General features: G+C 33.2%; 2 protein-coding genes across 2 annotated transcripts; both read left to right on the top strand.

Annotated features, from left to right (window-relative positions):
- The first annotated feature begins 583 nt into the window (after nucleotides 1–583).
- On the top strand, nucleotides 584–7598 carry LOC130640960 (uncharacterized). Its single transcript, XM_057447583.1, has 2 exons — nucleotides 584–949; nucleotides 1635–7598. The coding sequence occupies exons 1-2, from the start codon at nucleotides 889–891 to the stop codon at nucleotides 4847–4849; spliced, it is 3276 nt and encodes a 1091-aa protein (XP_057303566.1). The 5' UTR covers nucleotides 584–888; the 3' UTR covers nucleotides 4850–7598.
- A 1166-nt stretch (nucleotides 7599–8764) lies between these two features.
- LOC130640964 (zinc finger protein 330 homolog) lies at nucleotides 8765–16081 on the top strand. Its single transcript, XM_057447587.1, has 9 exons — nucleotides 8765–8924; nucleotides 11312–11331; nucleotides 11769–11839; nucleotides 12920–12999; nucleotides 13218–13344; nucleotides 14451–14555; nucleotides 15137–15183; nucleotides 15273–15390; nucleotides 15711–16081. Exons 1-9 carry the CDS (start codon nucleotides 8805–8807, stop codon nucleotides 15980–15982), a joined length of 960 nt encoding a protein of 319 aa, XP_057303570.1. The 5' UTR covers nucleotides 8765–8804; the 3' UTR covers nucleotides 15983–16081.
- The last annotated feature ends 189 nt before the right edge of the window (nucleotides 16082–16270 follow it).

Genomic DNA, 16270 nt, shown 5'->3' with positions numbered 1-16270 from the left:
CTTTCCCGAATTTGTTTTCTTTGAAGTACTGCTGCTACTTCTCAACTTTTTTAAACAAAATTAATGTGATTTTTGAAATCCTCACCTGAAACTTGATAATGTTGCAACTTCAGATTCATACACCAAACAAACAACCTTTCAAAACAAGTTTTTGATTTTTTGCTAATCGGCCTCTGCTTGAAAGCGAGGCTTGTAAGTACAATATGAGAAGACTTTGACCGTAACATGTTACCAAAACAGTATTTTCACATGTCAGATCAAGTAAAAAAAATTGATTCTGAAAGTCAAAACATCAAAAATATAAAAATATAAAAAATATAATATAGTATAGTAGTAACAAAAATTCAGAAAAGGCCCAAATTATTCGTCGACCTATGACGAATATGTTTTCATTTATTAACTCTCTTTTTCTTGGATATCTTAGGCATGGAAATCTTTTTGTTATGAGGATATAACGCGTACGAGTTCCATCTTTATATCAAAAAAACGCCACAGGCCCTGGTAGTATATTATGTTGGTGCATGGAGGTGGTAGGTTCGTGATATGGAAAGTGTGTTTGCTGTTTGGTTTTAACTGTTGTTAAAATAAAATATTTGCACAACTTTCTGGCTCAAAATCTCAGCTCAAGTTTTGCAACTCGGCAAGGTGTCATGCGCAACGGCGGTCATGGCTCAAGTGACTCATCTGTCTTTAAGTGACTCATCTGTTGAGTATTCCATGAAAACGAAAATGACAGCTTTTATGTTCTTCTTTTACTTACAAAATTAAATATATTAACAAAAGAAAAGTTGCAAAATTATATCAACAGGAATACGAAAGAGGCGTGGATATAAAGTTTAGCTAAATATCACTTTCAGGTTATTTTTTTTAAGAGGGAACAAAAAGGTCATGACGGCCGGTAATTTGCTGTTGTCGTTTTGGGTTCTGATGCTAGTTTTAAACACAACAGGTAAAAAAGAATCATTGTTTGTCTTGAAGTGTCAAACTTATGAGTGTTCTCGTTGTTAGCAAATCTTTAACCACGTCCCCAGGGTCTGAGCAATTTTGTATAAGTAAATAAGCATGTAGAATTTTTGTTTAAATGCTTTAAATACGCCAGGACAATATTCGTAGGACACTCTCGAACTATCCTGGTTAAATAATTATGATACAAACAACCTCGAACCCAGGACCTGTAGCAGTTTTTGATATAAGGATGAAACGCGTTTCATCTTCATATCAATAAACGCTACAGGCCCTGGGTTCGAGGTTGATGATACATATAAACAGGATCAGACAAGAGAACAGTTAACTTTGTCCAGTTGCAGTATGAACGTAAAAATTTCATTTTCCTGCCAAATAAGTTAATATTATGCCTGCTTACTGTATTTTTTTCTAAAAACAGAAAGCTAGATGCATCAATAAATAAATTCAGAAACTGTAAAAAACTTAGTAGTTATTTGCATCATCATCTTTCTTCACCTGAGTTACTACGTCACATGTCACAAACGAGTTCAAAAGTTTGGAAATTAGGACTAATTCTGCCGTAAAAAAGATTGACAAATAGAAAAAGAAAAGAAAGTTGAGATCAAAATAATTTGTTGTGATTTTGTATCATATATCAATTTAATTAATTCTTTGTTTGATTGTTGTAGAAGGAGCTGAAGTGTTTATTTCGCAGTTTAGAAGCAATGACACATACTGGTGCGGTAGTAACCTTTCACCATGTGCTTCATTGGAGTATGCTTTAAAACACAAGGTAAAATCTAATGATATCGTCAGACTAGACGCTGGCAAGACAAAGGAAAAGCCTTACGTTTATATTTTTAAAAAAACATTGCCATACATAGATAAAAACCTAACTATAACAAATTATGGAGAAAATTACTTGCGGCCAACAATACTTTGGAATGGATCATTGTGGCGCAAACAGTATTTATTTTACGTCAACAGTAGGATTGATTTACACTTTCGAATTATAGATATCAATTTTTTCAAAGTTCCTCTCTTTTTAATGCGACGTGTCAATAGTTTAACTTTGGTGATCAGGAGATGCAACTTTAGTAAAATCTACGTGCCCACAATCAAGAATAAAGATTTTATCAATATAACTGTAAAAATACATATCTCCCAATGTTATTTTTACCAGACATATATTCTTAACCTTATTAAGCATTGCAAAGGATACATACTTCTGCAACAATGTGTTGTCAATGAGGGGCCAAGGAGAAACGCAAACCATATAATATTTCTTCAGAGCTTCATCAAAAGGTTCAACCTCATCATTGACAATTGCCGTTTTGAAAATGCTAGTAGTTGCTCTATATATATCAAAGGATCAAACACAAGGAAAAAATTTATAAATAAATTTACAATCAAAAATTCAACCTTTGTTAATTTTCAACAAAATCTTCGCCAATGGAACACAAAGCACGTCATAAACGGATACTTTCTGGAGCAAGTTATTATCAAGGATTGCTCATTTTCAGGTTATTTAGTATCACCTGTTAAAATTTCAATGACACCAGATTTTCAAATAACAAATACAAAATTTATAAAAAATAAAGCAGAAATGGGTGGTGCGATCAACCTAGTTAAAAGTAGTGGTAAAATAAACAACTGTGTGTTTGAAAAGAATTTCGCCAAGTTAGGTGGTGCTATTTTCAACGAAGCATACGAATCTGAAATCTTCATTACAAATGCAACTTTTATTTCGAATACAGCGCAAGGTTTGGGAGGTAACATTTATTTTACCCAGGAAGAGAAATTTTTTCTGCAATCAAAAATGATCCTGGAAAATGTTAGGATTATAGGTAACGCTGTAGATAATATAAGCTATGGTTATTTCATCTATTCATCGGGCATGATCTCACTCATAAACGTCAGCATGACATTGAAAGCTTCTAGTTCAAAAGATAACGTTGATGGGTTTCTCTGTACAGAAAGCTGCCTTAGCCAGTCTTCATTATTTCAAAATGTCCATTTTAAATGTGCACGAAACTATAAAACGGCTTTTTTCACAACAAAAATCATAACAGAATTATTATCAATCCTTCGTTGTCGCAGGTGCCCAAAAGGAACTTATGGGTCTGCAGCACAAACAATGGAAATAAATAACTCTAGGTTTTTACTTCGTATAAGAAAAACCAACGTGAGTTGCTTGCAATGTCCAACAGGCGGAGTTTGTGAGGATAATGTTACTAGCAAGGGAAACTTCTGGGGCTATAAAACGCGAAGTGAACAACTGCTGTTTATACCTTGTCCATCTCAATACTGTTGCTCAAAGAAAACAAAGCGTTGTGTTTCATACAACACATGTAATTCTAATCGTGAGGGAACATTGTGTGGCTCGTGTAGAAAAGGATACAGAGTGAACTATTTTAATAAACAATGTGTTGGAAACAAAAACTGCAGGGTAAATTTATTTTGGTTTCTTTTCGTGTTGTATGCCATATTCTACACCGTTGTTCTGTTGTTTTATAAAGATATTGTCCATATGATCCTGCGTACCGCAAGAAGAATAAAATCAAAGAGAGATGCTCAGCTGACTGAACCCATTATTCTCAATGAAGAAGAAAATTCTGATTGCCTACGAATAGACGGAGAAGAAGTCCATGCAGACATTGACTCGCCTGAAGAAAATCTAACAGTACACAACGAAGACTTTATATCAGGTCACAAAGACAAAATAATATCCAGCATTGGCGGAATAAAAACTATATTTTTCTTTTTTTATCAAATGGAAATACTGTTGAGTGTTGAGCACCATTTGAATGAAGCAGGATATGGTTACCTATCTCAATTAAGACAGTTTTTCTCATCCTTGCTAAATTTTCGTCTACTTTCGATTGGAGTATTTAGGCTTTGTCCTAAGGAGGCACTGACAACAATTGAGAAGGAATCCATCAGACTCGGCCTTGTCCTGATGATAGTATTTTTTCTATTCCAGTATTTTCTTGCTAAATCTATTTATCAGAAGTTAAGACTAAGTAAAAGAGAATATGTGACAAACAGCATAGGAATTTTGCCATTTAAAGGAAGAGTCAGAGTTTCATTGATTCATTTGATATTACTAAGTTATACGAGCATATCAACCTATTGTTTCAAAATGACAAACTGTGTAAATATCAATGGAAAGAAGCATTTATATATCCAAGGAGATGTAGTCTGCTACGTGTGGTGGCATTACATAATAATGGTTATTATTGGCACTTGGATTGTTCCGTTTCCAATTTCAACTTACTTATCAGAGAAAATGTTAGAATCAAATCGTATTACAGTGAAGCAGTTTTACTTAAATGTTATATTTCCACCAAAAGCCTTGTGGTGCTATCTTCGAACAAGATATTCAGTTGAGAAAGAAATACGTGATGTCGAACGGGATAACGACGAGGAGAAACAGAGTATTATAAATGTGTTTACGAAACCATACAACTCTGATCAGTTTGGAGGTAAAAATAGAATCAATTGGGAAGTGGTTATTTTGTTTCGACGGATTATTGTCACAGCCTTATGCATCTACATTGTGAATCCTGTCATCAGAATGATGATTCTACTACCCATATTATTCTCATTCCTTTTACATCATTTATATGCATTACCATTTTGCAATCAGTTTCTAAATCGTGTTGAAACAGCTTCGTTATCGCTTTTGTTGTTTTTTAACGTCTCAGATTTGTTTTGGGCGATCAATTATATGAATGATTTAACCCAAATACCTGCTTATGGTATTATCACTGCAGTATTGTCGTGGACAGAGGACATTATTCTGACACTGCCATTGGTGATTGTATTTTTCGGTTTCGCTGTACTGATGTTAAAGAAGATTTTCGACGTACTACTGCAATGCTTCGTCAAGAAAATTGATTGACGGAAAGTTAAAAGGACCGCTTATACATCTATGGATTGCTATGCCAAAAGGAGAAAAAAACCTTTTCTTAATTGTTATGGATTTTTTTATTTTTTCTAAATTGTTAAAGTTTTTGTGCTATACCGGATGGATTCTTATCTTGAACACTCGAACCATTTTTCTATTTCGAGTAAATATTCTGTTCCTTTGCCGGTTATCTTTCCCTATTTCCCTGGCTTGCCGCGAACCATGGAGACATATTTCTATTATTGTAACTTCATGCTTGAATTTTCGTCATCTGTGTCAGATTTTTTTAGACCCTCCAAATTCAGGATAAAGAGAATTCACTGCAGATGTATAAAAACTATACAGACGTAATAATGTAAGTTAGATACTAGGTACAGAGTAACTTTTTGCATGTTATAAAGTTTTTATATTATTAGTTAAATGTTAGGTAAATTATAGAAGGTATCTCGAAGAAGACTGCTTTTTTAAGCTCATTCGGTAACATGGTATGTAAGTTTTGCTAAGAAGTTTTAAATTGTTGGTGGCTAAATATATATGGGGACTAGATTGATTGATACGCTCTTTAACCGACTTTTTTGGTCCAATATGTGCAGTGACTTCTTAACAGTATGGTAGGTTACAATTTGATAACGGAAACTACAAAGGCTTTTGGAAAGGTAAATATCTCGTTTTTGCAAAAAACTGTTTATTTAAAAATGTAGCATTTAAATATATTTGTAAAATTTGCGATTTGACGTTATAGAATTTAATGGTTATTTTCAATGTTGTTAAAGTTCCAAACGCTTTCCCAGGCGCAACTGTTCTTTACTTGTTGGTTGTTACATTTTTACTTGAGAAATGTTTGCTTTTTCAGTCAGGATAGATATATAGATATAGATATATAATCTAGAGATATAATCTATATTATTATATTATATTCTATGGCGAAATCAAACTTCAGTTGTACTACTTTAATTTGCATAATATAACGATAGGTCTTGGAAACTATTCCTCCCCTTCTCTATTTATTACTCACATCGGATTGAGCATTTGCTTAGCAATTAATTCTTTTTTCTTCAAGTATTTAAAGCTTCGTGTTGCTTGTATAATATGTTGCTTCTAAAAAGAAAGCGAGTATTTAAATTAGAAAGACGAAATCTACAAGGACTAACTCAGTCTCGCTTTTCAAGACTTCTTTTTGGGGTTTTTATAGCGCTCGATAAAAGTAGTAAATAAAGTAGTCTCTCGCGCTCGCACTCAGCTAGAAAGCCATGGATGGAGGACGAGATTGGAGCCTAGCTTGACGATAACTAGAAAATTTTCACAAAAATACAAAAGTGATACAAGAAGCTCTAAACCAGAGAAGATATTCTCCTTTTTTATTGGACAAATGGAAGATTATACGACAATGTGAAGTATTATTCTACAGTTGACTCTCTATAACTCGAACAGCCACGGGGAATCGAAAACTGTGCGAGTTATACAGAGATTCGGGTAATAGAGAGTTGGGAGTTTGGAGAATGGGTACTAAATCTTTTTTATGACAGTTCACTAGGAAATTCCCACATCGTTCGAGTTAAGTAGAGATTCCATTTATAGGGGTTCGAGTTATCGCAACCTTGTGTCAATTTGTTATAACCTATAAGAATCCCTGTAGACGAGGTTGATAAAAAGGATATTATAATTTTGGAATTGTCTCAAACAGGGAAATTTAGTCAAGAGAGGTGTTTAATTGAAAACAAAGTTGTTTATTCGAGATCAAAAAGTACATAGCGCGGGAGGGAACTAGAATTGAGGTTAAAAAATCGGATCAATGACTGGGACAAACCCTGGCGAAACCCGGACATATTTGGTAATGGCGGAAGCAGCTGTGCTGATGTGCTTTTTTTGTTCACGTGTCTATTCTCTCTCTATGGATTCAGAAGTGTATAATATAGGAATACAACGTTAAGATATCTTTTTAAGTACTGTACGCAACAGGACACTTTTCTTATTCAAGTGACACTCATCTGATTAAAATCACCTGGAATATAGACACAAGTTTAGGAAAAGTATAGCTCTAGCTTTAAAGCCTATGGAAACAGTTTCTGTAGTTATAGCCATATAAAAAACCCCCTGAAAAGAAAAAAAATATCAAAATTCAGTAACTTTTTTTGTTTAGTAAAACAGCAATTGTTTACTTCCTGGCTTTTATTTGATCCAAAAGAAAATAAAGTATAGCGTACACAGGGAATTCCATGTGACTTGTGTGTGATTGCACAACCATGCACCCACACACGCGCAACAGCTATTCAGGCATGCGATTTATTGCACACGCTAATTAAGCTCTTTACTCGCGTAAAATAAAAAAAATTAACGAAGGAATTTTGAAGTTGATTGTCTACAGTGTAGTTAATGTCGCCACTTAAGGCTGTGCTTTAAGCATTTAACTATTAAAACTGTATCCCAAAAATCAATCGTTTTAATCGGCAGCTTCAACCGTATCAATAAAAACAGTTTATAATCACTTGTGGTTAAATTAATTTTTTTAAAAAAAAGTTAATTAAATGCTTTGTTTTTTCCCCGTGTTTAAATTAAATGTGTTTTTTTCTGCCTACTATTCCACACAAGCCGTCTCCCAAAAGCTAACATACAAAACTTCAAACCTCAATAAATAAAAAATGACTTCAATTTTTACCATTGTTATAGATAATAGATAACCTATGGAGAAAATATAACCTGGAAAAGGGGTTGGGATAAATAGCACTACAAACAATATGGCAGACCATTGCAGTAAGTGCAACATGTGGCACGTGTCAGCGTCTCTTTGTCCACTGTTTAAATTTAATTATATGGTATTTACCTGTTATAAATTACTTTCTACAACGAACCAAGGTGTTTTGCTAATATATTTAGCACTTTTACACCACTTAAAGAACAATCACACACTGCTAAGAGTGAAATAAACCAGGAAAAAAATCGGAAAAAAAAGCACGCGCAAATTTTCTAAAATAGATTTACGCATGCAATGTGTAGCACACGTGGAATTTGTGGAATTCCCTGGTACAGAGGTACTATTTCACTATAGGTACAATTTCGCCAGAAAGAAATAAATTCTGTTCATGCCACAGTCAGGTGTTTACACTCATTTTTATTGATTTACGGCTCTTCTATGGATTCATCTTTAATAAAATACAAGGTTTGGATAAGCGAAGCAAACTTCCTTGGACAGCCACACCTTATATCTTTCCCAGACTTGTGATTCGCTGATCCATTTTTCCTGGCAACAGTGGTACAACTTCACCAGACTTCATTTTGATAGATCTAAGGAGATATACTTTTTAAACCCATTTTTTTACCTAGGCACGTCACAAGGGACTTAGAGAATAGTTTTCAGCAGAGTTACATAGATTACCCAGAATATCTTGTTTCTTTTTCACGATTAAAAACCTAGCTGGCGAAATTGGACCCATGCTGGCAAAAAACTCCGGGTTCCATTTTTCCAGGCCATTTGTGATATGCAGTCGGTTAAGATTTAACTTTATTTTTAATTGTCGGTGTCCGCCTATGTCTCATATGCAAAAGAGCCACAACAGGGCGGCACAACGCAAAGCAATAAGATAAATACTAATTTTTCATAAAAAGTGTCGAAATTGTACCATCGTACACTATGTTTGAAAAAATTGTTTCACTTATATATATAATGGACTTTTTTATTATCAGTATCAGTTATGGGGCACTATTTTGACAAATACTACTTTTTGGTTGTAGTAATTGGAACTTTATTAAGCCAGAGAAACACAGAATTTATGTTAACATCAGTTTAGTCTATCAACAAGAACTGTGTGAGTCAAATATGTTCGTTAACGGTAAGACATCTGGCCTTGTATGCAAAAAGTCCTGAACAAAACTGACAAAAAACATAATGGCAGACATGATTATGTTTTGCTCATTATCTTTGGTAATTTATTTTTAAAGGTCATTTACAAAAATGCCGAAGAAGAAGACTGGTGCAAGAAAAAAAGCTGAAAGACAAAAATTACGTCAAAAAGATATCAGATCTGGGGAGAAAACAAAAGATATAACAGAAAATCCCTGTAACTTTGTTATGGTAACTGAAAGTTCTGTGAATATTTTTATTATTTTTATGCAAATGCATATTACTGTGTCAATTTAATCTTGAAAAATGAGATTTTTTAAAATGGAATTTTTATTGGTATATAATATTGATATTAAATTCATGAAATTTACATACAAAAACAAATCTTTCTAAAACATAACCTTAGTGTAGAAATTAATGTTTTCGAAAATTACTTATTTTAAAATTGTATTCAAGGAAATTAACACTAAAACAAATAGATCACTGATTATATATAAATTAAATTATTATAAAACCAAGTTGCAGACCTCCAGTTATTGGGACATCAGCAAAAAATTAAGAGGCCAGGACAAGCAAGCGAGTGTCATTTTGGCAAAAAAAATTATGTTAATCAATTCAGCTTTGTAATATCTATGCATTGATAAAGTTTAAATGCACATCTCTCAGCAGGTCTACAAATTACTGATGACAGAAAATGTCAAAATTCGCTTGCATAATTAAATCTGAAATTCATTGAATGCGAATATCTTGAGAACAAAAAGATCTTTTTAAAAAATTTAAAAAGACTTGTTTACTAACTTTTAGCTCTATAATATAAGTCCAACATCATTTTATATCTTGGGTTCCCCTTAATACCAATCTAATTTTTGTGATCCATGGCTAGTAGTGTAAAAAAGCAGTATATATAAAATAATAAAAAGATACAACGCAACAGAACCTCTTTCATCAATGAAAAAAAATTCAAATAAAATATGAAGAAGAATAGCAGAACAAACCCTAGTCTACCTTATTTCAGCCTAACTTCTTTCAGCCAGCACAATCTTATGCAACAAGCATATGATATGACCTGTGCAATTTGTTGAAATTAATGTATGGATATAATAGATTTAATAACCCTAACTAATATAGTTTTAATAATATGGTTTTAATGTAGAATTAACACCAGTAAGAATTTAACATCTATAATTGAGTTTTAATTAATTAAATTCAATTAAAATTAAACTAGCCAATAAAGCATGTGGAAAAATTCAGTTAGGCAGAAGAACAATGGAAAAAATCCATTATTTAAATTTTGATGATGATTGCAATTTCATGTGTCCATACTCCAAGAAATATTATAAATATTCTGAGAAAAAAAAATCATAAGATGTGTGTTCAACAAAAGTTTAAGGAGATATAAGGACGTTAAGCCGAGAATGATGATGATGATGATGATAATTAGAACTTGAAATGATGATCAGAAAAATGTATAGATTATCTACAAACTGTTACATATAAATATTGGGTTTGAAAGGTTTTTTAATGACATTATTAATTTGTCCCTCCAAAACGGATTCGGTGACCAAGGTTTGTAAACTTATATTCAATCTGGTTCCAGACTTACACTGTAAAAAAAATGACTTAGCCAGTCTTTTTCCAATTATTTGGTTTTAAGCAAATTGTGATGCCATTATTCATTTAAATTAGTCTATTTATGTTATTGATGTCGTCACGTTTAATTTTTTTGATTATATTTCATGCATGCATTTTTCGGCAACTGCAAAGAAAAATGAACACATTCATTTTACCTGTCAGACATAGCATTTTATTATATAAGATGAAATGTTTAGTTCCTGTATAGTTTTCTATTAATAAACTAATTTTTTTAAAGTTTGTTTTCAATTATCACAAATAACCTTCTCTGAGCTATAATGTTGATGGTAACAACCCCACAAAATATATTAAGACATTTTCGAAGTTTCACAAGTAATTATATAGGTCATTTCTATAACAGGGTGTAATCCAGTGGTCACAGCATCCTTTAAACTGCTATTTCCCAATTCATTCAACTCAAATCACTATATTTCATATAAAGGATTAAAAATCTTTTATGGGAGGTCTAGGATCCCTTATGAAATTTCCAAATTGAATCTAACAGCCACTGTTTGAAGTTTCTGGATTACACCCTGCTATACTAGGTACATACAACTTGAACCTGTCAATGTTGACTGCTGACTTAAAACTTAGGATGTTGGGTTTTTTGGTTAGATCCTAACTCTCCAAGTATGCTAATTTTTGCTGACATCAAAGTGGCCATTTTTCTCAAATTCCGGGGCCTTGCGAGCCCAAACGTGGATTATTCCGTAAAGCGGACACAATATAAGTGCAACTAGCACAATTTAAATGCTGCTTACCTAACCTATGAAACTGGAAAGTAGCACTAAAGGCATAAAACTAAGCCATTACACCTAAATTCTATTTATACAAAAGAAAAATAAATATTAATTCTATATTACATAATAAGATTCAAAGCTTGTAATAAAAGCTGTGCTATGTCTATATCTCTGCTATGTCTATATCTCTGCTTTCATCATTTCCTTTACTATCTTTTGGAATTGTTCTTATTGTTATTCTTTTAGGAATGTGACAGATGTCAGAGGTATCTAACAGTCCTGTTGTTTTTATTCTTTTTACATTTAATTTTAAAACAAGGCAAGCGAGATATATCTTGTTTCAAATTATGTTATTGTCAGAAACTTTCTTGGTTAACTAAATTCCGAAAATTGTTAATTTATGTATAATTTCGGAGTTGGATTTTCTTATTTAAGATTAAGTTTAGGAGGTTATGAAAAAAAATCACCTAGAGTTTCTTGGAGTGTAAGATCTATAATAATATATTGAAACATAATTTATTTTGTGATTTGCAAATAAGCGCTTTATATTCGCAAGTTTCAAAAAAAAAAAAAACAGAAAAAACTAAAAACTAAAATTTCCTTCCCATGAAAGATATTTAGTCTTCTCTAACAGGCTAAGAAAGCTTTAGCAGGATTTTATCTTGTTACATCATAGCAATGCTGAATAATGTTTATGTTTTAGGCTTCAGAAGAATCGAGCGTATTGTTATTTTTGCTACAGTATTCAAAAACTTCCAGTCTGTGGGCACTGCTGTAAGTTGTATTTTTTTCAGCAATAATAAACTAAGAAATTATGTTTTTAAACAAATATGCTGAGCAGTTGTAAAAAAAGGTTTTTATGCTGCTGTCATCATCATTATCATTCATCATTCTCGGCTTAACGTCCATTTTCAATGCTAGCATGGGTTGGACGGTTTATATTATTTACCCTCTTCCAATCTGATCTAGACTGTGTTAGATCTAAACTCAACTTCCTCTGTATCAAGTCTTTCCTTATAACCTCCTGCCAAGTCTTTCTCGGTCTGCCTCTGGGCTTTGCCCCAGGAACTATCAAGTCTCTACACTTTCTTACCCAATTATCCCCCTCCATTCTTTCCAAGTGTCCCAGCCAATTTAATCTTCTTATCTGGATAACATCTTTAATTCTAGTGACACTTAGCCTGCTTCTTAGCTCATCTGAACTCTTTCTGTCTCTCAGACTGGCGTTTCACATCCACCTAACCATTCTCATATCATTCCTTTCTAAACGGTCAAGACCTTCCTGCTTCACTGCCCATGTCTTACTACCGTACAACATAGCACTTCTTACACAGGCCTCATACAACCTACCTTTTAACTCAATTGACAAGACTCTGCTAGTCAACAAAGGAAGTAACTCTCTAAACTTTTTCCTAGCAGAACCTATCCTGCAAGTAACACTTCTTCCAACACCCCCTTTCACTGCCCAACATATCACCTAAGTAACAGAAGTTCTCAACTATCTCTAACAAGCCACTGTTGTACATCATTGAAGTTGGAAATACTTCATTCTCTATAATCTCACCTTTGCAACGCTTACATACAAAATGAATGTCATCTCTTAACCTTCCACCAATACTACTGCACTTCTTATGTACCCAATGCTTGCAAGTCTGACAAAAAATTCAGTTACTACCAGCCCCTTTCCTGCAAACTCCACAAGGCCACTTTCTAACTACAAGGCCATATGATTCTATTTGTCCAATGAATTCTTGTATAGATTTTTTCATGTCAATAAGTATACGTTGGTGATGTTGTCACTAAAATTATAGATAAATATTTGCATTGAAATTTTGTATTTGTCTGTTTAATTAGCAAAACAGAAATGTCTGGCAAAGTTTGGCGACTGTGTTATCAAACACACTGGAACACATGCTATTGGTATGGGTATGGTGGTAAGCTTGTAACTTTTACCTATTGTTTACGATTGAGAGTAATTGTGTCCATTCTTGAGCTCATAAAATCTAGTCAGATTTAATACATTTAATATTTCAGTTAGCAAAATTTTTTATTTGTTATTGAACCCAAAGTTGAGTCAAGTTGGCACGCCTTATGATATGAATATGTCGACGGAACACGTTAAACCTTTCGAACTGTCGTCTTCTGTTTTCAGGGTGCAATATGCGATCATTGTGAAGCATGGATATGTCACGGCAGAAAATGTTTGACAACACATGCATGTACATGTCCTCTTCTCGATGCTGTATGTTTGGAATGCAGCAGAGGTGTTTGGGATCAAGGTATTTAAAAATTAATTTATCCTGGTATCTATTATCTTTTCAATTTCCAGAATCTTGAATATAATGACAGCTGGGTGCTACTTTTCTACATGGGTGCTGACTTGTCTAATATGTTTTTTACACCTACCTGGTACAGGTGAGGTTCAATGAATTGACGCCTGTGTGCGTCCGTTACCAGTTTTCTCAGAATTGGATTGTTATTACTTTCTGATTTTTTGCACAAAGATAGAGAACAATAGACCCTCGGATGTGACGAAGTCAGTTTTTTGAGAAAATATCTTGTCAGCTTAAAAATAACGGATTTCTGTGCAAAGTGATCAAAAACTGTCCTAAAATATGGTTTTTAGGACATTTCTCAGGATTGGATCATTAGTTTTTTCTGATTTTTTGCACAAAGATAAAGAACAATTTGGACCCTTTAATGTAAGGAATTCATTTTTTTTTCAAAAATATCTTATTGGCTTTAAAATAGCGGATTTATGCATAAAATAAGACAGAACAGTACAAAAATACTTACGACGTTTGTCAGGATTTGATCGTCAGTTTTTTTGACAGAAAACAATAGACTCATAGACGAAGTCAGTTTTTAGAAAATATTTTATCAGCTTAAAATAACGTATTGGTGCACAAAAAACGGCCCTAAATATGGTTTTCAGGACATTACTCTGGATTGGATCATTAGTTTATTCTGATTTTTTGCACAAAGATAAAGAACAATTGACCCTCCAATGTGACGAGGTCAGTTTTTTTGATAAAAATTTTCGGCTCGTTAATGGCAGATTCGTTAACAAAATGAGTCAAAACAGATCAAAAAATGGATTTTAGAACTTAGAACTACAATTTAAGTTGTATTAATTTTCAAAATGTTTGATCATATAACTAGCCCTGACACTATGCATTATTTGAAGTGTCCTTTTTTTTGATAAAATGGATTTTGTTGTCAAAAACAAGAGTTAATAAATCCATTAAAGTTTCTCTTGGTTTTATATAAAACGTGTTCATGTTTAAAGTAATACCTAAAGACGTACCCAAGTATACGTACCCAAGTATACGTACCCAAGTTATTATTTTGATATGGTATCAAATATTGATACCATTTCTTTTAGGTGGTCGATTTTTCGTTTGTTCGTTTTGCAGCAATTTCTTGTGTGAAGATGATCAGTTTGAGCACCAAGCCAAATGTCAGGTGTTGGAGTCAGAAACATTAAAATGTAAGTTATATGTAATAATGTAATTAACGACCTTTAAAGCTCCTGAGTAATGTCCTTGTGGTGGAGCTTTTGCTTCCATTTCTGAATATCATGAGTTCAGTCCCCACCCAAATCATGCCAGAGAATAGGAAAGTGTATATTGATCCTTTCTGTTTAGCGTTTAGCATAGGAGACACACAATTTTAGGCGACTGTCTAATTGAGCTGTACTGTACTTGTACATTTTCCATAGCTAACATTGGAGCTTTAAATGCAAAGAGACTTACTCTGCAAGACCCTCATTGATAATAGTACCAGTAGAAAGCCGATATTCTGAGAAAATAGTTAGAAAAAATATCTTTTCTCCCTTTAACCTTAATTAGACTGCGTTTACATGATACCGAAATAAAATTCAGGCCAAGTGAGATTCTATACTGCAGTGAAAATGCGACAGTTTACATGTTTCACTTCGGATAGGGTCGAATTTGGTGTGTTTTTAACTTTCAAGCGTGTACAATGGCCATTTCATTTCATCCCTTGGTGAAGCGTTTACATAGACCGGTTTAAGTTAAGGAATTAAAACTAATGATTCAATTTTTCTAGGTGCATCATGCAATAAACTAGGACAATTTTCATGTCTTCGTTGTAAGGTATTGCTTTATATTGTATTCTGTATTTTTTTGTTTTTATTCCTCCTAAAACACAGTATTGCTGCACAAAATTAGTTCTTATCATCTAGATTTGTTTTTGTGATGATCATGTGAGAAGAAAAGGACATAAGTACACACGTGGTCAAATTCCACCCTGCCCAAAGTGTGGATATGATACGAAGGAGACAAAAGATTTATCCATGTCTAGTAAGACCACGGCTAATTGTTGTTATGCTTATTAATTTAGGATCCTAAGTGTAAAGGAAGTCCAGCGAGTTAAAAAATTTGGTTAAACTTTTAAAAAAAATTACGATAGGCAAACTAAGTTTTTTTGTTTCATTGAGCACCATATATTTAAATCTTCTTTAAAGACTTTTAAGTTTACCAGAGAACGAAAATTTTAAGGTGCATAAACTTTTGCGAACCGGCCAAAATTTGTGGAATTTGTTTCTTATTCGAAGTAATGGCATTTTTATGTTTGTCATTACAGCCTTGTATGTTTTTGGATGTTTTTTATCTTTTTTTAGCACGAACGCATCAATATGGTAGACAGAAAGATGACGAGGATGACTACGGTGACGCTTATTATGCATATGACTCTCATTCAGCTTCTTCCAATTTCACTGGCTTTGGAGGTGTTGCCTATTATGGAGAAGATGATGATGATGATGATAATGATGATGATGATTATGATGATGATGACGAAGAGGATGAGGAGTCCGATGTTGAATCAGATGATGAAGATGCAGAAGATAGTTCAGAAGAAAACATTCCAGATATGAAGAAACTGAACATATGAGCTCCTTAATGCAGGTCTTATGGTCTGTCAAATGATACGCAATAATTTTTTATACTATTTTATTTATGTATCTTTATAAATAGAATCATATAACAACTATATCTCTTCAACTCGTAACCCTTCCATATATACAACTCTCCATCATAGATGTTTTTTCCATCCTTGTTGTCGCGTTACAACAATTATTGATTTCTGCCAGCGAAGGTGGAATCTTTAAAATCGCCTGGGGAGATAGAAACATAAAGAGATAGATAGAGACAGCTAGGCTGGACGCCGAAAACTTATTTT

The sequence above is a fragment of the Hydractinia symbiolongicarpus genome, chromosome 4 (assembly GCF_029227915.1).
Source record: "Hydractinia symbiolongicarpus strain clone_291-10 chromosome 4, HSymV2.1, whole genome shotgun sequence".
NCBI classification, from domain to species: domain Eukaryota; kingdom Metazoa; phylum Cnidaria; class Hydrozoa; order Anthoathecata; family Hydractiniidae; genus Hydractinia; species Hydractinia symbiolongicarpus.
Note: the sequence above shows the minus strand (reverse complement) of the source record. Positions and strands in the feature narration are given on the sequence as shown.

Coding starts and splice junctions, on each gene's coding strand:
- LOC130640960 (XM_057447583.1), top strand. CDS start 889: ATGACGGCCGGTAATTTGCTGTTGTCGTTTTGGGTTCTGATGCTAGTT. Junction 950..1,634: donor GCTAGTTTTAAACACAACAG/GTAAAAAAGAAT, acceptor TGATTGTTGTAG/AAGGAGCTGAAGTGTTTATT.
- LOC130640964 (XM_057447587.1), top strand. CDS start 8,805: ATGCCGAAGAAGAAGACTGGTGCAAGAAAAAAAGCTGAAAGACAAAAA. Junction 11,332..11,768: donor GAATGTGACAGATGTCAGAG/GTATCTAACAGT, acceptor TTTATGTTTTAG/GCTTCAGAAGAATCGAGCGT. Junction 13,000..13,217: donor CTATTGGTATGGGTATGGTG/GTAAGCTTGTAA, acceptor TTCTGTTTTCAG/GGTGCAATATGCGATCATTG.